Source organism: Typopeltis vanoorti, chromosome 21, assembly GCF_054136105.1.
Source record: "Typopeltis vanoorti isolate ZY-2024b chromosome 21, IOZ_Tvanoo_1.0, whole genome shotgun sequence".
NCBI lineage: Eukaryota > Metazoa > Arthropoda > Arachnida > Uropygi > Thelyphonidae > Typopeltis > Typopeltis vanoorti.
In genome coordinates, this window is record NC_143569.1 from 25,488,200 (window position 1) to 25,513,388 (window position 25,189).

Below are 25,189 nucleotides of genomic sequence, written 5' to 3' on the forward strand. Positions count from 1 at the left end.
AATGTAGGTTACCATCTGGTTGGCGAAGAATTAGAAGATCTAAAAAGGCTAACTGCTTATTTGATTCTACTTCTAGGGTAAACTTGATCCTAGGATGAAATGCGTTTAACTTATTGAGAAATTGTTGAAGTTCATCAGAAGAGCCATTCCATACAGCAAAAATGTCATCGACATATCTGAACCAATGAGTAGGTCTGGGAGAAATATTGTCAAAGATACGTTGTTCAAAATGTTCCATAAAGAAATTGGAGATAGCAGGAGAGAGAGGATTACCCATTGCTGTTCCTTCAATTTGTTGATACAACTTATTTTTAAAAGAAAAATAACCAGAATTTATTACAAAATCAAATAAGTTTACAATGTCTGAAGGAAATTCCTGTTGTAGTAATTCAATACTTTCCGAAAGAGGCACATTTGTAAATAAAGAAACAACATCTAAACTGATCATGATATCAGAAACGTCCAAATGAAGATCTGAAATTTTATTTTTAAAATCCAAAGTATTTTTTATATAAGTATCAGTTCTTCTAGTTGAAGAGGAGAGTAAATTAGATAAAAATTTTGAGATTTTGTAAGTTGGGCAACCTATACAATCTACGACTGGTCTTAACGGAATGCCTGGTTTATGAACTTTTGGAAGACCATACAATCTAGGTGGACGACCGAAGAAGGTTTTAAGTTTTTTCTTTTGATCTTCATTCCATGTAGATACATTATCTATAAGAGAATTAAGTCTCTTCAATTGACTCCGGGTAGGATCCGATGTAAGAGGCCTATAAGTTGAATAGTCGCGAAGTAAAAGAGACATTTTTCTCTCATATTCCTTCCTATCTTGAATCACTACAGCCTTCCCCTTATCAGCTTTCGTAATTATTAAATTATTGTTATTCTTCAGTGATTTCAATGCTTTAAATTCAGAGTAAGAAAGATTAGGACGAGGAGTCTTGGCATGAAAAAGAATTTGTGCACATTCAAAACGTAACCTGTTGGCTGTATTTTGGGATAAGGATCGAATACCCCTGTCTATGTTATGAAAAAAATCCATAATAGGCACCTTATTCGGCGTAACAGCGAAATCATATCCTTTTGATAAAACAAAACGTTCACAGTCTGTTAGTGGACGTCCGGAAACATTTATGACTACTTTATCTATATCAATAGTATTATTACTGGATCTAGGTAAGCTGACTAGTGATTCAAATTTGCGTTTCAGCTTGTCACGAGAATCATTGAAAACCTTTAAGTAAGAACTCGAAGATATGCGCATTACAGTAGTAAAAGTTTCAACAGTTAAAATAGATTCCAGAGCAATTTTTATATCCATAATTTCTCTATTTAAGATGGCAAGAGATTTTTTAGCTTCGTGTAGCTGAATATTTAAAAGAGACTTACTAGCTTTGAAGTAGATCCGATGAGCTTTTGGGGACCTAAAAACTTCTTTTATTTCACAACAGGTTGGAATAACCTGGGCCATCTTACATCGTTTAAGGAATATTAATCTGTTAATGCATTTGGCCTTCTTTATCAATACTTTACCGTATCTAGCAGATTGTCTGGAAATAGACTCTCCGTGAAGTCTAGCAATAAGTTTTAAAAGAGGTAAACCATGAGTAGACATAACTATATATAGTTATGTCTACTCATGGTTTACCTCTTTTAAAACTTAATATCAATAGTATTATTAATACCATGAGTAGACATAACTATAAAAAGAAGTTTTTAGGTCCCCAAAAGCTCATCGGATCTACTTCAAAGCTAGTAAGTCTCTTTTAAATATTCAGCTACACGAAGCTAAAAAATCTCTTGCCATCTTAAATAGAGAAATTATGGATATAAAAATTGCTCTGGAATCTATTTTAACTGTTGAAACTTTTACTACTGTAATGCGCATATCTTCGAGTTCTTACTTAAAGGTTTTCAATGATTCTCGTGACAAGCTGAAACGCAAATTTGAATCACTAGTCAGCTTACCTAGATCCAGTAATAATACTATTGATATAGATAAAGTAGTCATAAATGTTTCCGGACGTCCACTAACAGACTGTGAACGTTTTGTTTTATCAAAAGGATATGATTTCGCTGTTACGCCGAATAAGGTGCCTATTATGGATTTTTTTCATAACATAGACAGGGGTATTCGATCCTTATCCCAAAATACAGCCAACAGGTTACGTTTTGAATGTGCACAAATTCTTTTTCATGCCAAGACTCCTCGTCCTAATCTTTCTTACTCTGAATTTAAAGCATTGAAATCACTGAAGAATAACAATAATTTAATAATTACGAAAGCTGATAAGGGGAAGGCTGTAGTGATTCAAGATAGGAAGGAATATGAGAGAAAAATGTCTCTTTTACTTCGCGACTATTCAACTTATAGGCCTCTTACATCGGATCCTACCCGGAGTCAATTGAAGAGACTTAATTCTCTTATAGATAATGTATCTACATGGAATGAAGATCAAAAGAAAAAACTTAAAACCTTCTTCGGTCGTCCACCTAGATTGTATGGTCTTCCAAAAGTTCATAAACCAGGCATTCCGTTAAGACCAGTCGTAGATTGTATAGGTTGCCCAACTTACAAAATCTCAAAATTTTTATCTAATTTACTCTCCTCTTCAACTAGAAGAACTGATACTTATATAAAAAATACTTTGGATTTTAAAAATAAAATTTCAGATCTTCATTTGGACGTTTCTGATATCATGATCAGTTTAGATGTTGTTTCTTTATTTACAAATGTGCCTCTTTCGGAAAGTATTGAATTACTACAACAGGAATTTCCTTCAGACATTGTAAACTTATTTGATTTTGTAATAAATTCTGGTTATTTTTCTTTTAAAAATAAGTTGTATCAACAAATTGAAGGAACAGCAATGGGTAATCCTCTCTCTCCTGCTATCTCCAATTTCTTTATGGAACATTTTGAACAACGTATCTTTGACAATATTTCTCCCAGACCTACTCATTGGTTCAGATATGTCGATGACATTTTTGCTGTATGGAATGGCTCTTCTGATGAACTTCAACAATTTCTCAATAAGTTAAACGCATTTCATCCTAGGATCAAGTTTACCCTAGAAGTAGAATCAAATAAGCAGTTAGCCTTTTTAGATCTTCTAATTCTTCGCCAACCAGATGGTAACCTACATTTCTCTGTTTATAGAAAGAAGACTCATACAGGCCATTATATCCATGCGGAATCTCATCACCATCCCAGTCAAAAGGCAGGAACTATTAAAACACTGGTTCATCGGGCCCACTCCTTTTGTTCTACAGACGATCTTTTACAGAAAGAAATACGATATATAACTTCTTCCTTTCTATCTAATGGCTATAAGAATTCCTTCATTAAAAGAACTTTGAGTAGATTTAATATGTCTCCCTCTTCAAACACAGAGGAAATAACGCGCATTACCATCCCTTATATACAAGGCATCAGTGAACGTATAGCAAAAATTTTAAAACCACTGAATATTTTTGTTGCCTTTCGACCGTTTAGAAAAATCTCCTCCTTTCTCGCTTCTCCAAAGGACAAGCTTCCACATCTTAATCATCCAGGTGTCTACCAGATTCCGTGCTCTTGTGGATTATGTTATTTCGGACAAACGGGAAGATCTGCCTCCATTCGGCTAGAAGAACACCAATCTTATATTGAATACTTTAAACCTGAAAAGTCTGGACTTGCAGAACATGCCATCTTCACTAGACACAGAGTTCATTGGAAAAAGACAAGAGTTCTTCACAAAAGTCAGTTTCTCATGGAACGCCTTTATAAAGAAGCATGTGAAACTCTACTTCATTCTCCTAACTTAAACAGATCCGACGGCTTACGTCTATCCCCTTTATGGGAGATAGTACTTTACAAATCAGCTAATCTTTCCTAACTTTTTATTGTATTAATTTTTTTTTTTTTTTTTTTTTTTTTTTTTTTTTAGGAAAGTTATTGACCTTTTTAGTTATCTTACACCAGCTACTTAGGTGGCGCTTTTTGGAATTGTCAGTTAATGTTTGATTTTTGTGCCTAATTGTACTGAAGATGCCTGTGACACACGGGCGAAAATTATACCATTAAATAATATTTCTACGTGAGTTTTTCCGTTATTTATTATATATAGTTATGTCTACTCATGGTTTACCTCTTTTAAAACTTTTTTCATCTAGTTTGGTTAAAAGATCGGAATAATATTTTCCGTTACTGTTTTATCCTTTTCAAGATAATTAATAAACAGAATGCCTTTAGCATTCCAAAACACTGATGTCATGACCTTTCCTGCTGATGGAATGGACTTTGTCTTCTTTGGTGCTGAACAACCGGCTTCTGTCTACTGTTTTGACTGCTGTTTGGATTCTGGTGTGTAATGGTGAATCCAGGTCTCATCCATAGTAATAAATCGATGCACAAAATCAGTTTTATTCTTGTTAAAATGCTCCAAACACCATTCAGAGATTTTCATGCGAGGCTTCTGGTCATTCAATACCATATCATGCACTTGATCAATGATTTCTGGTGCTGTTACACTTTTTTGGACGTCCTTCACGTGGATCATCTTCAATGCTGGTACAGCCATGTTTAAACTCAGCAGTCCATTTCTTATTTGTCAGAAATGAAGGGGAAGAGTGCCCATAAACTTTTATGAACTTCGAATGAATTTCTTTTGGCGTTAAACATTCTTTTACAAAGAAATTTATAACTGCACGGTACTCAATTTTATCCATTTTGAGGGATACAGATAACACTTTAGCTTCCGACAGCTGTATAAAAAAAAAAAAAACTACTTGATAGAATGGCTTGCAATTTCACATGGATGCTTATGACAGATGTGCCAACTTAGAAAAAAAATCTTGCCGATATTGTTGCCATCTATGGCCAAGGCTGAGAACTTTTCAGACCACCCTCGTACTACTGTCCTCCTCCAGATCCAAATATTTGTTTTGATCTTGTTACTGAAATTATCTATGATGGAATTAGGGCTTTCATTTTCCACTCTGTTCAGAGTTCCCACCCAGTATCCAAGCCATGGTTTTCCAAAAATTGTGCTAGGGTGGTTCAACATAAAAATAAATAAAAAAAAAAGCATATGACAAATGGTTTGAGACAAAAACTTCAGCTTCATTCATAGCCTACACTGAAGTCCACACCACTTACAAAAACATCAATAACTGTCTAGGTTTGAAAATGTCAAATGTAGAAAACATTAAAAAAAATTAAATGTCTTCTGTCCCTTGCAAAAGCTGTCGGGTTCGACTTCTGTCCATCTATTCTTTCATTTCTCCCTCTCATCCAGTATTTCAGCATCAACTAATGATAAAGCTGATCTTCTGCACCATTCTTCACATCGAACTTCTGCATAGATGACTGCTGTGGGCATGAATGTTTGTGATTATCTTACCTTTTCTACTGCTTAACCTTTGATATGGTGCAGCATGACTTTTGCTGTCCTTGCACCATTAAAACCATAAATCATCTTTATTGATGACTAAGAAAATCACCTGCTCCTTTACCTAGAACACTGTATTTGCATACCTTCTGTTACTCTATCATTGCCACACTATATTATACTCAGCTGTAATCCACCTTACAGTATGGAAGCAAGCCCACACACACAGATAATTTCAAAAACATGCAATAAATGTTTACTACTGAACTTTCAACTTATTGCTCTAACGTCAGTGTTGGCTGAAATAATACAGAAAGTCAGCAATAGTCAACTTCAACACCTGGAGAACTGTCACTAATCAGTGACCACCAGTATGGATTTTGCTGGTCAGATGCATTGCAGATCTCCTTGGCTCCATCACTTACCTCATGACAGGCACAGAAAAGTTTGGAGAAAAAACTCATGCTGTTGCATTTGACATTTCCATGGCATTTAATAGAGTTTAGTATCATGGACTTCTCAGCAACTGCTAATCTTATTTCTTGCTTGTATTCCTTTGTAATTGGATTGCCAATTTTCTCTTAGCCAATTTTTCACTGCATGTAATGGTGGAGGAAGTTCTTTCTTCAAATTTTCTGACTAATGCAAATGCTCCTCTGTGCAGTTATATCACCCACCCTCTCTATCATCTATATAAATCACCTTCTGAACTGACAGCCTTACAGATTTGATGATGATAGCATTCACCAGCAGTCCTCATATTACAAATCTTGTAATGTTCAAGCATCTCAACAACCCTCCGCAAACAGTAACAACCTAGTCACTTGTAGTACTTCCAGAGTACAGTTTGTTTTTTTCGCACAATAAAAAGACCCTAGTTTTTTTCCCTTTACCTTCAGAATAAAAAAAAGACCTTAGTTCTTCTCCTATCAGATGCTGGTTAGAGAACCAAAGAAATATTAGTGAGTTTAATAAATATTTTTTTCCTTCTCTTTTCAACAAGCCTAAACTATCAACACTTACGAAAGCAGGATATCTGAACTGTCCAGTTAGACTCTACTTCTGAAACCTTTTGCACTGTTTTAAATGTCAAAAGTATGGTCATCTCAAACAAAAACTGTAAGAACATAAATTATGTCATTAATGACTTTAAAACAATGAGGAAAAACCAGAACAACGTAAAAGCATAACACCAAAATGCCCTAATTGTGAGGGAGATCACCCAGCATACTCCCAAGCATGTCATAGGTAGAAGGATGAAAAGGAGATCCAAAAAATAAAAACCAAACAGAGCATCTGTTATTAGTAGATGAAGAAGCAGTATACTGCAAGAGTATCATCATCTAGTGATAAACCCTCTTATGCTGAGAAGGCAATAGTAAAAAAAAAAAAAAAAAATGTTGGTGTCGACAATAAAACCTGGCAGTCCCACCTGCTCACAATTACAACATCCCTGATCGCTGTCTCTCTGAAGAATATATAAGAAAAAAATGATGGGGACTCACTCTTGATTATATTCCCAAAATGGTTCTTTTAAATAAAAATCCAATAATTTATAAAAATTAATTGGATTTAATTATTTAAATTAATTTAAATAATTAATTTAAATTTCTGTCTGCAGAAACATATCTGAACTCCAGTGACAATCCGGCTTTACAAAATGTAGTCATTATTATTCATAAAAATAGGACAAAGGATGGACCTACTCACTGATGATTTGACATCCCTGTGGATACCCCCCCCCCCTTTGAAACAAGTCCCATTTAATATAAATATAGAGGCATTTGCCATCCAACCCTCAGCCTCTTACAATCGCATGCTGCATCTACTTACCTCCTTCTGCACATATCTCTCAGGATGATCTTGATGTTTTATTGCAGTTACCATCCCCTTTACTTCTAATGGAGGATTTAAATGGACATTACATTTTGGGTAGTGCCTGAACTAACATCAGAGGAAGAGTTGTTGAAAATATGCATGACAATAACAACAATCTCTCTCTCTCTCTCTCTCTCTCTTGAAAAAAGGAAGCAAAACTTCTTTTATTGCCTCCTAACATTTACTACCTTTGACTTAACTGTCTGCTCCTCCTGTTATTCAAGTGGGAAATTGATAGCAGGCTTATTCAAGAATAATTTTATCCCTGTGATATCTACTTTTTTGCATAGACAACAATTTACTACATTATAGATATCACAATGGAAAATCTAGTAAGGTTACTAGCTCAACTCCTCCTCCTCCTTAGCAGTTAGCTCATCTCCTATCAATGACGATGTGAAAATCATGTGACAGTATATTACAAGTGCTGCCACAACTGCAATTCCTAAAGCTTCTAATCAGTTTTCTCTTTTCTTTAAACTGTGATGGAACATTGATTACACAGCAGCCAAAGAAGCTTAAAAGAATTCTTGGAGTATCTTTTGCAGATAGTCCACAACAACAAAAAGCCTCATTGCTTTCAAATGTTGTCGAGTCAAAGCAGGACATATCAATCATCAAAGCCAAAAGGAATTATGAATCCGGTGTTCATCATCAAGGTCCAGAAAATAAAGAATCCAAGCCACATTGGGATTAAGGAAATGAGGCTGCTGATACTTCAGCAGCCTCATTTCCTTAATCCCAATGTCAGCTAGGTCAGCTTTTTGCTGAAGCTTTTGCCATCGACCTATCCCTTACACTGATTACAGGCATATTATAAGAATAAGACAAACATTTATCCCAGTGGCAGTATTATGGAATAGAGGCCAATGTCATGCTCCATCAAATCAAGTCAATGCAAGGACAATTATTATTACTATACAGTATCTCCATGAAGTCTGGAGACTCATGCTAACTTTCATACACACAAAACCTATCAAACCTCCCCTTAAATTCATTCACTGCCTTGGCAATTCTGGCAATTCATTCCACTCATTCACCACTCTCCATGTAAAAAAATCCAGTTTGCACACGCTTACTAACCACACTTTACTTAACTTCCATAGATGACCTATAGTTCTGTGACTGTTTGTCATATATTGAAAATTTTCCTTTGCATCAGTTTATTAAACCCCTTTAATATCTTATAAGTTTTTATCATGTACCCTCTCTTCTTCCTATCAACTAGACTTTGTAACCTACACACCTTCAACCTATCCTCATAGGGAGCATTTCACAGGCCTTTCACCAGCTTGGTCATTTGTCTGTAAATCCTCTCTACCACCTCCTGATCCCAAGAAATTCAAATTGCCAAACCTGTGCAGGGCAGCCAAGATGTGGCTGAATCATAGCCTTATAAAGAGTTATAATAACTTCCCTATCTTTATTTGTAAGCTTGTTTTTCAACATTCAAGATCCTTTGAGCTATTTACCAACTTTTGCAATATGCCTCTGAACTTCAACTCTCTGTTCCCCATTATCCTCAAGTCACTAGGCGTTTCAGTTTCATGCAGTTCATTCGCCATCAGTGTGATACATAGTATGTAACCTTTTCAACCCACAGTACATAATCTTATAATTTGCAAAATTAAATTGGATCATTATCCTTGCCCATAGTGCCAGTTTATTTAAATCATCCTGTATCATGTACCCTTCATCATCATCACTTTTATAACTATGGCCTTTCCCAGGTTTGCATTATCAGCAAACAATTGAACCCCCCCTCCCCCCAAAAAACATCCCTATATCATTGATATACAAGTTAAAGAGTGATGGCCTAGTACAGAACCCTGAGATACTGATGCACTGGTAACCAGTGGTGAGCTATGGAAATTTTAACAAAGGGCTCGCATCGTCGAGCAAAAAAAAAAAGAAAAAAAAAAGGGGCTAACTTAGCCCCTTTTTTTTTTTTCTTATAATACTTATAATACTTCTGACAGATATGATAATTCCTGTAGGATATCAATCATTAATGCTAGATCTTTTAAAAATTCCAAATTGAGAAGTCGGTTTAAAAAGTCTTTATATTTATCGTTTGATGCAAAATGCTTGCATAAAGCTGGGTAATTTCTCCACACAGCAAGGGCCGTTCGTAAACTGCAAGCTGCCCATCATGGTCCAAAACATGGCCGATCTTTAAAATTTCGATACCAAGGTCTTTTGCAATCGTATTTAATTCTCGTTGATTTTTTTGATGATTAATGATAAAAAGCATATAATTTATCCATAAATTTTTCAAAATGATTTATTTCTTTAATGTTTTTTTATCGAATTGTCTAATGCTAAGTGTAAACGATGCGCTACACAATGCTAAATCACAATGTTGGGAATTTTTGTAGAAGTTTGATTGCAACACCTGATTTGTTTCCTAATATTACACTAGCTCCATCAGAACAAAATGCAATGAGATGATTTTTTAAATAGTTATCAGAAAATTCATATGAATTTAAAGTAGCAGTTATAGTAGCATGTATACATTTTGCAGTGGTATTTTCTAGTTCTACAAGATTATTAAACAAGGAAGAACAAGGGACTCGCAAATTTGAGAAAAATTTAACAAAGGCTCGTGCAAGCCCCTTATAGCTCACCACTGTTGGTGATCCTCATTCACCTAGATTCTACTCCACGATATACTTCTCTATGGTGGCTCTCTGTCAGACACCCTCTATCCAACAAACTTCGTATCCATTTCCATTTGCTCCAACTTTTGTTATAGTTTTCCATGTGGTATCCCATCAGATGTCCAGGAACATCATGGTGTAGCCATTTCCTAAATAATTCTGCTGTCACTTTATTATAAAATGTGAATAAATTACTAAGACAGCACCTACTGTTTACAAAGCCACGCTGACCACTATAGAGTATCGTATCCCTGTTCACCTGCTGTTAGATTTTACCTTTAACCAACTTTTGAAATTCTTTAACAACCACTTCTGATAATTTAATACTTGTCTGTAATTTGTTACTTCTGTCTTGATGTTGTTATGTAGGCTGTTTTATTGCTATTATTTTATCGTTATGTTTCCTTTTTATTCTTTTATTATCTTATTCTTATTTTAATTTTAACTTTTATCATGTCTTAGTGTTAATGTTATCAAATCTTTACAATCCTTCTCTTATTATATACTTATCGTCGGGTCTGCGCCTTTGTTCTATCATACTATTCTTTATTCATTTTATTTTTATTCCTTACGTAATTTAACTTTCTAAGGGCCGCCAGAAATACCTGTTCCCTGAATACTATGAGCTATCCTATTCACTCAGGCAAATTTATTTACTGCACCAGCCTGGGCCTTAAGGGTAGAGTTGAACTCAGCCTAAGAATAGTCATAGGATATCAGGTGCTACTAATAATCTTAGCTAAAATTCAGAAGCCTTAGGTTTCCTAGTTTATTGCAGTCGTGCCCTACTACTCTTAATTGGGATATCCCCGTGCACACGTACAATCACAGGTTCATATTTTATGAAGGGTCAGGGTCAGTCAGCATGATCAGAAATACAGACATGTAAAGTATCAAGTAAATTTAATGAACTCATTATGAAATGCAATACAAAAACAAGACAATTATTAATTCTAAGTTAAGCTTCTACTTTTCTCTCACTCTCTCGTTCCTTAAAATAATTAAGCATTGATTTCTAAATGTTAACAAATTAAATATTTCAACTTATTTTTACATTCTTATCTACAACTCAATTGGTCACTTTAGGCATTTAGCACATTGATAATCTTTCTCGAATGAATCACGATAAAATCTCTAACTGAAAGTTCTTAAAGTTCATTTCAAGAGGTATAGAGTCTTTTACAGAAATCTCAATTCTTCACACTTCCTTCTATTACAAGTTTAAGATACTCTTTTTGCACTGTTAGTCAATTCTCAAAAAAGGGCTAGAACATGCGAAAGTACTTATCTAATCTTTATCGGTTTCTGTTGTTTCAAGGATACTTGCGACATAAGACTGAATGATATAATCACGTAATCACAAGAAAGATATTTATTTAACCAAATATTTCGGTCTGGAAATAGCAGACCATCGTCAATGGTATTACAAGAACAGTTTAAAAAATACAAGCTAGAATACTAACAATAGATAGTTAAAATTAGAACACGGCGTGTGATGTTATATCACTAAGTATGAAACAGAATATTTTGAAGTAAAAACATGATTGAATTTGCCATTAAAAAAAAAAAAAAAAAAAAATAATTAATGAGTAATCTTGGTTAGACTTTCCCAGATTTTTGATATAGATATACAGTCATTACGATTCAGGTTGGGGCGATGGAGCAAGGCCTCCACGCTTTCCTTGAACAAACGTTCGAACCTATAACAGGATCTATGTAAGAGGCAAGTCCTGGACCAAAGGATGCTCTGGTCAGTTTCAATCCCATGTTGAGCCAATCCAGACTTTTCAGGTTTGTTGTGAAGAATGGATGATTGATGTTCTTGGATTCTTTTTTCAAGAGAATGTCCAGTTTGTCCAAAATAAGAGAGATCACAGTTGCACGGAATTTGATAAACTCCAGGAAGAGATAAAGTTGAGCGTTTGTCTTTAGGAGAAGGAAAATGAGAAGACAATTTGTTAATAGGTGAATACGTAGTTGTTAAATCATATTTCTTTAAAATTCTTGCGATAGGTTCTGAAATACCGGAGATATAAGGAATAGGCACTCGACGTATTGAAACTTTGTTGTTTTGTGGAGGATTATAAGAATTGAGAAGACGTTGAGTACTTTTTTCAGAAAAGCCATTGAGTTTCATGTGTTGTTGGATAGTAGAAAGTTCTTTCTGTAGATAATCAAAAGTAGAACAATTCGTTTTGGCTCTTCTGATGAGGTATTTTATAATTCCTGTTTTTTGACATGGATGATGGGCTGATTCTTTAAGAATATAACGACCTGTGAATGTTGGTTTCCTGTATACTGTAGTTGTTGAAAATCACTAATAATTTCTCTTATAACTGCCCCTTTTTGCTGACTTACATTTATACTTGACACCAGATACATTAATTTTAATTCACATAATTCAAAGTTTAATATACAAGATGTTGTTTACAAAAAAAACATAGTTATACTGTGCTAAAAGATAAGTATGCTTATTTATTTTATGTTTACTGTTAGATTCTGGAATGGTGACGTCATGTAAAATGAGGTCACCTATTTTAGATCTAACAATGTCAACTAATCAGATACCATGTGCATCTGATTCACACAGTACATACAAGGGCTGGCATGTCATCCAATCTCACTGCTGTATTCACATTGATATTTTTCAACATGCCGAAAACCTTCTGTTCATTTATCTCAATTTTGGCATATCTCTCTCATGTCAGCAACTGCATGATCTTTACCTGGATGATACATCTTCTATGAAAATATTCATTCAGCAATTCAACTATTTCTTTTTCCACTGTCACCTTCCTACCATCAGCATTGATTAAAGTCATCCTGCCATAGTCATTTTTCCTCTTACTTGCTACGTAACAAAAAAAAAACTTTTGGATTTACTTTAGCCTGCTTAGCTAATTTTCTCTCATAATCTGATTTGGCTTTTCTTACCATAGGTCACTCTTCTTTCTTGCACTCTACAGTTTGTGAATATGCTGATACTTTTTCCTCTATATACCTTCCAAAGTGTTTTCTTCTTTTTGCAGCTCTTGCTTTATATCTCTACTCCCCGTTTGGTTTATCCTCCTGACCTTGGGAATGCTATCTGAGACATTTTGGAGGAGTGCCATGGCTTTTCTTGTAAATTATCAAGCCATGGCACTCCACTAAGATGTATCATAAGTGTGTCATAATTACCAGTTGTATAGTTCAACATGAACCTTTTTTTTTTTTGAAAGAAAATTTCATATGTTTAGCAACTTCCCAGAACAAGACTGTATGGTCACTCTCCCCAGTTGGAGATAGAGTGCCTGCCTAGGTTGCGGATATATCTTCTGATGCTGTTATCAGATCCAGCACTTTCAAACTTGTGGTCCACTGAGGATAAATAGGAAGATAAAGAGGAAGTTGTTTTTGCTCAGCTCCGTGTAGGTCATAGTCATCTTATGTGTTCATTCATGTTGAGGGATGACGATGGCATGCCTGTGCAAATTGTGCAGTACCGTAATAAACATCATTCACATTTTAATTGATTGCCCTCATTTTGTTACGAGCCTAGTCATATTCATAATCTGTCTGAGCTCTATAAACTAAGGCAGATTTTATCAGGGTCATTTAGTATTATTTCAGTTTTAAATTTTTACAGAGCATTAATGTTTATCATCTCATATAGATTATGTACATATTGTATATATTAGTTTATTAGTTCAGCTTACACTTTTAACACTTGGTATTTTTTGTGTGTATTTTAATGAATTTTTTTTCTCTTGTTTTTATACATTTTCTTGAATTTGTGATAGAACATACACTGATTTTTATACCTATTTATGCTCATTGTATTTATTATATTTCATTACATTGTGAACTGTATTCGTGCAGTATGCCTTATTTGTCCTTTCACTTCTAAATTCAAAACCAAACCAAATAGAGGAATCATGGTGTTCTCCATGGCCTAATATAGGACTTTATTATATTACAGTTCTATAATAGGATGATGGCAGGATTGGGCAAAGTAACGATTATATGGTGATGCTTCTATGTCTTACTGAACTCTGCTGTTATTTATTACAGAACTCTATTATAATAGTTCCGTAGTAATGAATGACTTGCTGACCAGCAGGTATCAGAAAGTGATACCTGCTTGTATTAGCAAATATCAGAAAGTGATGTGTGCAGATTCTGAATCAAAGATAAGTAGAATGACTACTAGTAGCATACCGGAATTCACTACTTTGGATTGTTTTTCCATATTCACATTTTCATAGCTATTGTAGTGATTAATGTTGAAGATTCTTGAATAACAACTAGATAGAACTGGAATGAAAATAAATTATTTAATAACTAAATTAAATATGGTTCACCATCTCAAGCTAGCATTATCAGAAGCACTTTGAAGATACTCAGCAAAGACTGGGAATGAAATGACCTCAAACAAGGACATTCATGTGTACAGAAGGTGACACTGGTGCTCTGTGTAGTGTTCTCTTACTGTTGATGGAGGATAGGACAGTGCATCAGAATTTGTTTTTGTTTCTGTTGCAGTTCACTGGGTTATGTAGAACACAAGACACATATGCAAATATCAAATCCATAGCTGAAGAACCAGGCCTACAAATAAATGGCATGAATATGCCACATTAAATATGCAGATGATATTATTATTCTTGCTGAATATGAAGTACAGTTAGAAAAAACAATAAAATTTTTAAATGAAGAGTGCAAAACTTTTGGAATGAAAATCAATCTAAACAAAATTAAAAAAATGAAAATAGGAAGAGATAAGGAAAAAATTTCAATAAACTTAAATAATAATATATTTGAACTAGTAAAACAATTTACATATCTTAGTAGTCTCATTATTCCCAACCTCAACAACATAAACAGTAAAATACAGACTTAACAAAGGATGGTCTAATATGAATAAATTGGTGAATAAATTATTATTAAATAAATTAATAAAATAAACTGAGATGTAGATACAAATATGCAAATATGACTAAACATACACACATAACCACAGTAATAAGATTTTTTAATGAGTAAATATGAGTATGTATGTTTAGTCATGAATGCTCCACAAGTTTCATTATACAACAAATATACAAATATGGGATTATGCTTAAGAAAAATAAATAAGACTTACTGGTCAGCACACAAACAAATGGGCAAGTCAAACACGAATAAAACTATGCTGAAGATATCATAGCTATTATTCTTAAAATTAAGATGGTTTGGACACTCCAGAGAATGCCCTTTCAAAGATTATCAAATATAATCTTGAATGGAATCATTGAAAGAAGACAACAAGAGGCAGACCAAAAAGAACTTGGCTGCAGTCTTTGAAGGAAAGGTCATAGTTATTGAACTTCAGAGAGATGACAGAAATGGCCAGAGATAGAACTAGATAGCAAAGATTTATTCATAGGATTCAACCCATCATTCAATAGATAAGAAAGAAGATTTTTATAATAAAAGTAATATATGACTTGCATAATACATGGCTTAAAAGTTGCTGTCATGATTCGTGATAGCACATTGTGAAGATATATTTGGCACAGTTCATTGTAGGATGTTTAACTGATAAACTCTGTCATACCTTCTGACATCAAGCTGCATTACCAATCTATGATATCAATGAAATATGTGATTTTTGATATGTATAGTATCAATTCCTAGTTGAAAATTTTGAAATTTGTTCACCATATTAATATGCATTAAAAAGAATTAAAAGTATATATATGGTAAGATTGTAAAAAGAGCTAAGCATGATCTGTAAATGTTTTAAAATATTGAAATTATGTATATAGGTACTCTGGGATGTTTATGGTTTCTTTTGTGGATACAACTGGTTAGTAACTCTCCTGAAGAACATCCAAGAATAACTGCAAAAGAATTGAGTTACATTCAGTGCAATCGACATCTAGATAAATCAAAGAAGGTCTGGTTTTTATATTGATTGTTAATATTAGATTGACAGCATATACGTTAGTTCCCCCCTTATCCATGGGTTCACTATCCGTGGTCAACCCTGGTCCAAAAATATTAAATGGAAAATTCCAGAAATAAACTATTTATAATTATGTCGGCAAAATGGATATTATACCCAACATTATTTCAAAGCCGAATATTTGTAGAAACTATGAAAGTTTCATAAGTTGACCTGAGAGCTTACAAGAATACAATCATCGGCATCCCTGAGTTGCACTACCTACTTGACTTAAGTAGCTAAAGCAACTCGGGGATGCCAATGATTGTATTCTCGCAAGCTCTCAGGCCAACTTACGAAACTTTCATAGTTTCTACAAATATTTGTCTTTGAAATAATGTTGGATCTATAATAATATCCAATTTGCCTATGTAATTTTACATTGCTGAAATGAAGCCATATAGCTTTTTCTTTTAGTAATAGACAATTCAGCTGATCCCAGAGGTAGTCCAATACCAGGGCAACTCAGTGCAAAAGTGGAGAAAGCTACATGCAAATTGCAGCCTTTCAGAAATCAGGAATATCTGGTATTGCAAGCCGTTCTGAGTAGTTTTCGGTTATCAGATCGGCTGCTGCGGTGTCGCAGTACTTGTGTTCAAGTAACCCTTATTTTACTTATTAATGGCCTCAAAGTGCAAGAGTAGTGATGCTGGCAATTTGAATATGCCAAAGAGAAGCCTTCAAGTGCTTCCTTTTAAGTGAAAAAGATGAAAATTCTCACGTTTATAAAATAATAAATAAATCATAAAAAAAAAAGTGTGTTGAGGTTGCTAAGATTCCATTCACATTCTGATAACTTTATTACATTATGATATTATAATTATTCTATATTATTATTAGTTATTGTTGTTAATCTCTTACTGTGCCTAATTTATAAATTAAATTTTATTATGGGTATGTATGTATAGAAAAAAACATAGTGTATATATAGGGTTTGGTACTGCCCATGGTTTCAGGTATCTGCGGAGTGTCTTGGAACATATCCCCCTCGTATCCCCCGTAGTTTTCATCGATAAAACAAAGATGTTTAGTGATTTTTATAGTCATTGAATTGAGCAGTATTCATCATTCAGGTGTGTTAAATTTCTGTAAATAAAATGCTGATGTCATATAGATAGTCTTTTCCAGAGAATAGCATTCTATATTTGTATCTTCATATCAATTTTTCTATTTGAAATGAGATAATTTCATTAATCTTTTGGCTAGAAAGAAAGGAAAAAGAATCTTGATCTTTTTTTTTTATGGACATAATAGTTTTTTGTGTGTCTTGGCCTCTCTATTATTCAAAATAGTGCTCTTGACTTGATTCTTGTTTTATGTCGTCTTTTTATGTTCTACTCTACATGAAAGTTAACTTTCATGTAGAGTAGAAGAACATAAAAAACACTTGGAAATAAGTTTTCACTTATTTCCAAGTGCCTGTATTAATTTTTTAAATTTTATTTATGCATTTATTTATTTTTAACTGGAGACAAAACCTTTATTTTGCAATGCTTGGTTCAATTTTTATGTTTATCAATATTTATTTCATGGCCTAATTGATTAAAATCAGAAAAAAAAGGGGGGGAGATGTAAGCACCCTATATTAGATGAAGTTCTGTGAACCATTACATGATGAATGAACTAGATCTCTTTACATTGGTCTCTTACATCATCATGAAATTCATGATATGTATCCTCAGGGTATGTACAGAATAATTATGATGGTGCTATGTGAAAAAGTTACACCATTACTAACTTACGATGAATAATTTTCATCTAAATTAATCTTATCTGTCAAGACTCCAATATTATCAAATCTTATATTTCTGTCTTTTAAGACTTTTTACTGTGTCAATCTATCCACGTCTTGGGATTCCTCTGGGTTTTTTTCCTGCCAACCTGGCAAAGAACACTTGCTTTGCTAATGTTTCCACTCCCATTCTGTTTCAGTGACTGTACCATCTGAGATTATCTCTGCTAACACATTCCTTAATACTAACAATGCTGAGATCCTTCCTAATATTCTCATTTTTAATATGATGCTGTCATTGATGCCATCTATACACTTCCCTAATCTCTCTCAGAGGTCTCTAGTCTGATAGTTTTTTATTTCTAAGTCAGCTCTCAGACCCATAAGTTAAAATTGGTTTGAACACTGTCTTGTATATAGTTGATTTAGTGTTTTAACCAATTTCTTTCTTATTCCATATAAATCTATTCAGCTGACTTCCTACCATACTAGCTTTACTAATTCCGTTGTCTATTTCCATATTTAATTTACCATCTTCACTAAAAATTGTGCCTAAATAGCTGAAATGTTTTACTTGTTCTATAGGTTCCCCATTCAGGATACAGTTGATGTTTTCAATGTTTCTTCCTATTTTCATTGTCTTTGTCTTATTATTGCTGATCTCATACCAAATTATTACAACAGTTATTCCATTTAGTCAGACAATCTTGCAGACTTGTATAGATTTATTCAGAAGTATAACATTTGCATAAAGTAAACAGCTAAGATTAACATCACCAATTTTGATATCAGATTTAATACCACTTTCTTTTATAATGTGATCTTTTATAATGTAAGACAAGGATATATCTGTCAAGATGTATCCTTGTCTTACACTTGATTTACCATCAAACCATCTTCCTATACCGTAACCTTCCATTCTAACTGCTGACTTACAGTTTAAATAGAGACTATTTGACTTAAAGTGAAAATCCTGATCCTGACAACCTCTATTTGACCCTGAATCCAGCCTGTTCTTCACTAAGCTTCCCTACCACAATTTTTCTTAGCCGTTTCTCAAGTATACTTGCATAAATCTTACCAGAAACACTCAGTAGGGAAATACATCTGTAATTGTCACAGTCAGTTGTATTTCCCTTTTTATAGATGGTGCTATGAGAGCTCTGCTCCATTCATCTGGAATTCAACCCTGACCGGCCTTCTGAATTATGCACTCCAGCCACTGTAAAAGTTTTATACCTCCATATTTGAGCATTTCTGGCTGTATTTCATATGCTCCATCTGCCTTTCCATATTTAGATTTTTGATGATGACTTTTTCTACTTCAAGTATGGACATGTATTCCTGACTGCATGCCTGTTGGGAGTTTTCTACTATCATGCTTACACTGCTTGCTTGCTTGCTTCATTTAGTACTCTTTCAAAGTAATTACTCCAAACATGAAGAATATTGTTTATCTTCAGTTTACATGCCATCTTTATCACTTCTCATTCCTTTTACTGTACTTTTTCCTTCATTTCTAATTTTTTGATAGCCTCCAGAATATTTTGCCATCTTCCTGATATTTATTTTCTATATTCTTACCAAAGTCTTCTTAGAACTTGTGTTTAGTTAGTTTAGCAAGTCTCTTACAAAAAATAACAAAAATAAAAACATTAAAAAATCATTAAACTGCAATTAAATAACTATAAAGTTTTTTGTTTAAGTTATCTAGTAATTATAATTTAGATGAGAACATAATTTACAATTAAATTAAAAAAAATTAAATGAAGGTTTTAAAACTATGGCCTCTCAAACCTTTGGAATCCCAAGATAATCCCCAAGGTGATGTGATTATTACATGAAAACAAGAGATTTTTAGAAACTCTTGTTTTATGTTACTAAGTTTATTACCATATAATATATATTGTTATTACTAGAAATGAAAGAAATGGTTATCTTCTCTTAAACTCATTCAGACCAGTTCAACAGTAAAATCATTGTCTCACTGCTCTATGGGATAAAAATCTAGTTCTTGTAGACTTCAATAACTTTTAAAACTGATCTGTCAGATATATTCTGGTGCAACATTTCAGCTCTGTTTCTTCAAAATGAGGGTTCTGCTGGAAACCCAAAAGTATTAAATGAGATGAATGATGTTTGTTATATTTAATAATTTGAAGGAATTAATATTCAGATCAGATTCTGATTTTGTTTAATGAATTTGAGGGATTTTAGATAGGAAATCTAATTGTTGTAATTCAGATTAAAACTCATTTGTAATATTCATTGAATTAGTTTCTTTTCAAACAGTGTTTTTTTTTTTTTTTTCATTCTAATGAGTTGCAGTAAAAACAAGCAGCATTAGAATTTCTCAGTACTAATTCTGGATGCTTAATCAGAATACTTGTTTTTTATTTTCAAAAATAATAGAAGCAATACATAGCAGTTTTCTTCACAAGAGGTAAGCACCAGCTAGTTGAGGTTAAAGACTTGGGTTTCTTTTTAAATGTCAGTCTCACACGAGAATTTAAAGAAATTGTATAGAAAATTAATGTGAAGTATCAACAGATATTAAGGAAGATAAAGGGAGGGTATCTATTGATATTCTTTTTGAAGAACAGGAGGTTGTAATCTTCGAAGAATACTTCCAGAAAATCAGATATAGATGTAATGAAACAGGAATGGGAGAAGCATGTGTGCCATCCCAAATGTGATAGCAACATTCTAAATTTGTGCAAATTTGAGATTTGGACAGGTGAAAATTGTGCCTCAAGCAGACAAGGATGCCAAGTTCATAACAATGCTTTATGGTATAAACAGCAACACCAGAAGACACAGTCATTAATTCACTTATAGAAGTAGCAAATATTTTGCTTGTTTGCTAACCAGCATCATCAGAGAACAAAATACAACTGTGGTGACCTCATTTTGGTTATTATGATTGAAAAACATCAATTTGTAACTGAAATGGAACTGATGTCCTAATAAGGTGCCCTTGGGGGTTGGATAACAGCAAAATTAATTCAGAGAAGTACATGCTGTTGTGGTCTCAGACTGACTGTCTCCTAGATCTTTAGCAAATTAATGTAGCCGTAGCAAATTAATGGTCTCAGACTGACTGTCTCCTAGATCTTTAGCAAATTAATGTAGCCATACTTTAAGGTTAGGGAAGGGCTCCATAGATGATGCTGATTCTAAAAATAGTATAGCATATTTTGCATAGCACAGTTGTCTTCCATTTAATCCTATGTAATGGAATATCCAGAGCAAGTATTAATTTTCCAAAGATCTGAGAGACAGTCATTCTTAAGACCACAATAACATGAACTTTTCTAAATTAACTTCAATGGTATATGATCCCTAGATGGCACCTTTAGGACATTGGTTCCATAACAGTAATAGAGAGCCATGTGTCACTGCAATGTAATTTGTGCTCTGATGATGCTGATAAAAAAAAATAAAAAAAAAACAGTCAAATATTAGCAAGTTGAATAAATTAACTAATTACTGTTTCTTCTTCTGGTGTTCTTTATACCACGAAGTATATGAATAACGAACAATACCCAAGTCCATCTATACATATAGGATGTGAAGTTTTTTGGAGACAGAAAAAACTGTAGATATGGTAGTTGTGTTGGGAAGAGCCAGAGGTAACTGTCTGTGCCACTAAGAATAGGAATCTTCTCATTGGGCAAACTGGATATTACCAAAGTTCTTTTTTAAATGTGTAGATAGGCTAAGGTGTTGGCGTGTTTTCTTCATTTTAGTAGTTTTAAACACAACAAGAAGAAATTAAAATAATTATTAAGCTACTAATATTTCACTTGTTTTCAAACCAGCATTCTTAGAGCACAACTTTTTACAATATAGGCAAAATTCTGTCAAGTAGTAGTGTACCATCAATTCAAAATAACAGATACAAGAAAAAGAACTAACATCCTGATTTGTGCCATGTAATGTTGGATAAAAAAATTTACAACTGGTTAGGTTGGAGATGTTATTACTGAATGCAGTCATGCTTGTTTTAAGTTAAGAGAGTGATTCGTTGTTGTTGCTGACTCCAAAAATAGTCTCCCCAACTTGTAGTGACTTGTGTAGTACTGTAGTTTTCTTCACTTTGATCCAATCTTGAGGGGATCCAAAATGTGGCCAGCCAGTGCTGACTTGCTGTAATGATGGTAGCAGATGTATTTCTTATATTCTCCAAGCAGGATGTTAACAGATCTTTCTATCTGTCAAGTAAGAGGCACAAGACACTATGTACTCCTGGATATTATATAAGGGATGGAATTTGTCCTTAGGTGAATGGAAAAGGGCTGCAAGTTTGTGTGGTGCCAACATGGTATGGAGATATTTAACACTTGGCTTCTTTTCCTTTTCTTTTCTTTATAAATTAATGTTTAGATCTCATAAACTGATTCTAATAATAGGAATAAAGGAAGACTAAAGTTACTGTAAATAAAGTTGAATTTATATCATAACTCTTCATGCTGAAGTGAACCTTAAACTTGCATTGAAATTTTGTTCTTGAAACCCATTGTATAGTGAAGATTTAATTTTTTTAGATAATTTTATTATAATTTTATAATCTTATTTTTTTAATATTGTTTGCATTATGATTTGCAATTGTGTAAATGAGTATGCAGTTTATAAATTTACAGTTCTAGAAGTTGTATTATGTAATCAGATAATTAACCTTTAACCTTGGATTTAACATTGAATAAGCCACTCTTCATTACTTTCATCAGGTTGATAACTTGATTTAAACAAAATTCTTACTAGTTATTTATATTTTCAGTGATAGGGGATATGATAGAAACTTAAGTTACTAAAGGGATTCTATAAAATTGGCACAAAAGAAATTTTTTAATACATGGGGAGTAGGGGGGAAAACAAGGGGGTTTTCCAAGTAAGGAAAAAGGGGGTTTTCCAAGTAAGCATGTACAGACTAGGTTCTTTACTTGGAGAGTGGTGAATGATTGGAATGGATTGGCAGAGATGGTTGTTAGCACCCCATCAGTGAATAAATTTAAGGAGATATATGATAAGTATTATGTTAAAAGATAGTGTGGATCTCCTGTGATAAGTCTTCTGACCTCATGGAGTACCCATATAAATAATAAGTGCAGACCACTTCACAGTCATGAACTCTTCTATATCTAGAATTATAATTAAATGTAACATATTGGATATTTTTACAAAACTGAAAGAAAAATATATTTGGAGAACTACTACTAAAGAATTAGAAAGCTGTGGTTAGTTTAAGAGGCTTCTGAAATGAAACTGAATGCATGCATGCATGCTGCATTATAAATTTCACATATGTAAACTTATTTAATAAAGTTTAGAATAGTGATTTATTTACATTTGGTTGAAAGCCTAAAAGGCCTTCAGAAGCCTACTAAAAAAATAATAATAATAATAAAAAAGAAAACATTGAGCTTATGGGAAAGATTATTAGCCTAAAGGTAATTCATGTCATGAGAAAGAGTTGTTGGAAGAAGTGAAAAAGAAGAGAAGAGAGTGAAGTTTGAGTCTTCAGCAACACTATAATAGAAGTGAACTGAGAAGGAAAGCGATGATAGCTAATGAATCAATACGCAGGTTGTGCAGAACGATATAGAGTCTGTGGACCTATGACCTGAGTTTGATGAATGGAAAGATTTGTACAATGCTGATGGGCTGCAGTTAAATGGATATGGAGTTAGGTGTCTTGAGAGAACTTTGTTCACTGAGAGTTTGGAAGTACAAAGGCGATTAGGGTGGATGCAGACAAGTGTATGTGAACGCACCTATGAAGCAGATGAGCGTGTGAATGAACAAAAAATGTGGAATTTAGTCTCTCAGGCAACTAATGCTAGAAGCATCAGGAATAAGGTATAAGAGTTTTTGGCATTGGTTAATGCAGCCTCACCAAAAGTTTGTATGACCTTTTGCATTAGTCTTACTAATGCAAAAGTTTGCATTAGTAAGACTTAGCTAACAGCAGATGCCAGGGAAGATAGAGTAGACAGGACTGGAGGGGGTGGGGGAGTATTGCTGATGATAACAGAACCAGATTTGGAGTCAGTTGGACAGCTGGCAGTCTTTTGAGTCAATCTGGTGTCTAATAGGACCAAATATAAAATTGGCCACTGCTACTGTAGGTCAGAGAGTGCCAGGTATGATGTAGGAGACATGCATCAGTAGATTAATATGATGAGTGCAAGTTAAGTAACGATCATGGGGAACTTCAACTTTGGAGAAGATTGGAAGTAGAAAAGATCACATGGCAGGAAGGAAATGGAATTTATATACTTATTGAGAGATAATACTTGAAACAGAATGTGATGGAGGGGACTCGGCCATACATTATCGGTTATGAGAGTGTTGGATCTTGTTATAGAATCAGATGACCTGTCTATAACTAAGATGGCTGCAGTGCCTCCATTCAGGGAAAATGATCATGTGGTCTTGACTTGGGAGGTAGCAAAAGTTGATCATAAAGAGAATTCAGGAATGGTGGATAAGAATATGATGTTCTGAGGGGGGGGGGGGCAGTGTCGCTTTGTGAAGAATAGGTCATCTCTCAATCCATTAATAGGGTGACAGCTGAGTTGGATAAAGAGAATGGCTACATGATAATGCTGAATTTTGCAAAGGCATTTGACAGGACACTACATGGAACTATTATGAAAACTACAACAGATGGAGATGGATATTAAACTGGTGATATGGATAAATGAATGGCAGATAGTCAGATACCAAAAAAGTAGTATGATAGGAGGAGCAGAATCCAGAAGAAGGCAGGTAACTAGTGCACTGCAGGGCTCTATGCTTGGACCACTACTGCTTGATTTGTACATAAATGATATCAGAAATAATTCGAAGGCAGATATTCAGGTGTTCACTAATGATGCAAAGTTGTGTAGGGTAATTGTTAATTAGGGTGAGGTAGAGAGCTTGCAGGATGATTTGAATAGGCCAACAGTATGGGCAAAACATAATGGATGTAAGTTGTAGTCAGGATAGCTCACAGGATTACTTGGTTATGGAAGAACACACTAACAAGTAGAGTTAACAGAGTTATCATTCCTCTCTATAGAGCCTTAACATGACCACATCTCGATTACTGTGCTTAGGTCTGTTCACCTTGGTTTCTTGGGGGGGGGGGATGAGAAAGTAGTGGAGAGGATCCACTGGTGAGTGACCAAGATAATCAGTGGTCTGTGGAATGCTTCCTATGAGGATAGATTTGTGGATTGCAAAAGTTGGTTGATATGCAAAAAGTATTATTATAAACATTTAAGTTACTTAAATTCTTGTAGCAAGGCTTATACGTTGGTCATACATAACTGGTAATTAGCTTAAGGAATTAACAACGCATATAACGGATATTAATTAAAGCAAACTTTAATGAATACCTTCAATATTTCGGCAACGTCACATTGCCATCTTCAGGAACATACAAATATGGTATGTGCACACAGGTACTAACAAAAGCAAATGAGGAAGGCAAGAAACTAATATTGTTCCTGAAGTCCTAGCGAGCTAATTGGGTTGTCTTGGCCGTTGGGCTGAAGTTCTCATAATGTACGCTTCCCAAATTTGG

At 34.0% G+C, this 25,189-nt stretch overlaps 1 protein-coding gene across 2 annotated transcripts in view; it reads left to right on the forward strand.

Moving 5' to 3' along the window:
* Positions 1-25,189, forward strand: part of LOC150094680 (sialin-like) — a 143,780-nt gene that overhangs the window by 58,756 nt on the left and 59,835 nt on the right. For both annotated transcript variants that reach the window (XM_090411368.1, XM_090411367.1), the window contains exon 7: positions 15,706-15,836. In XM_090411368.1, the coding sequence (XP_090267494.1) occupies positions 15,706-15,836 (131 nt within the window). The remainder of the gene's footprint in view (positions 1-15,705; positions 15,837-25,189) is intronic.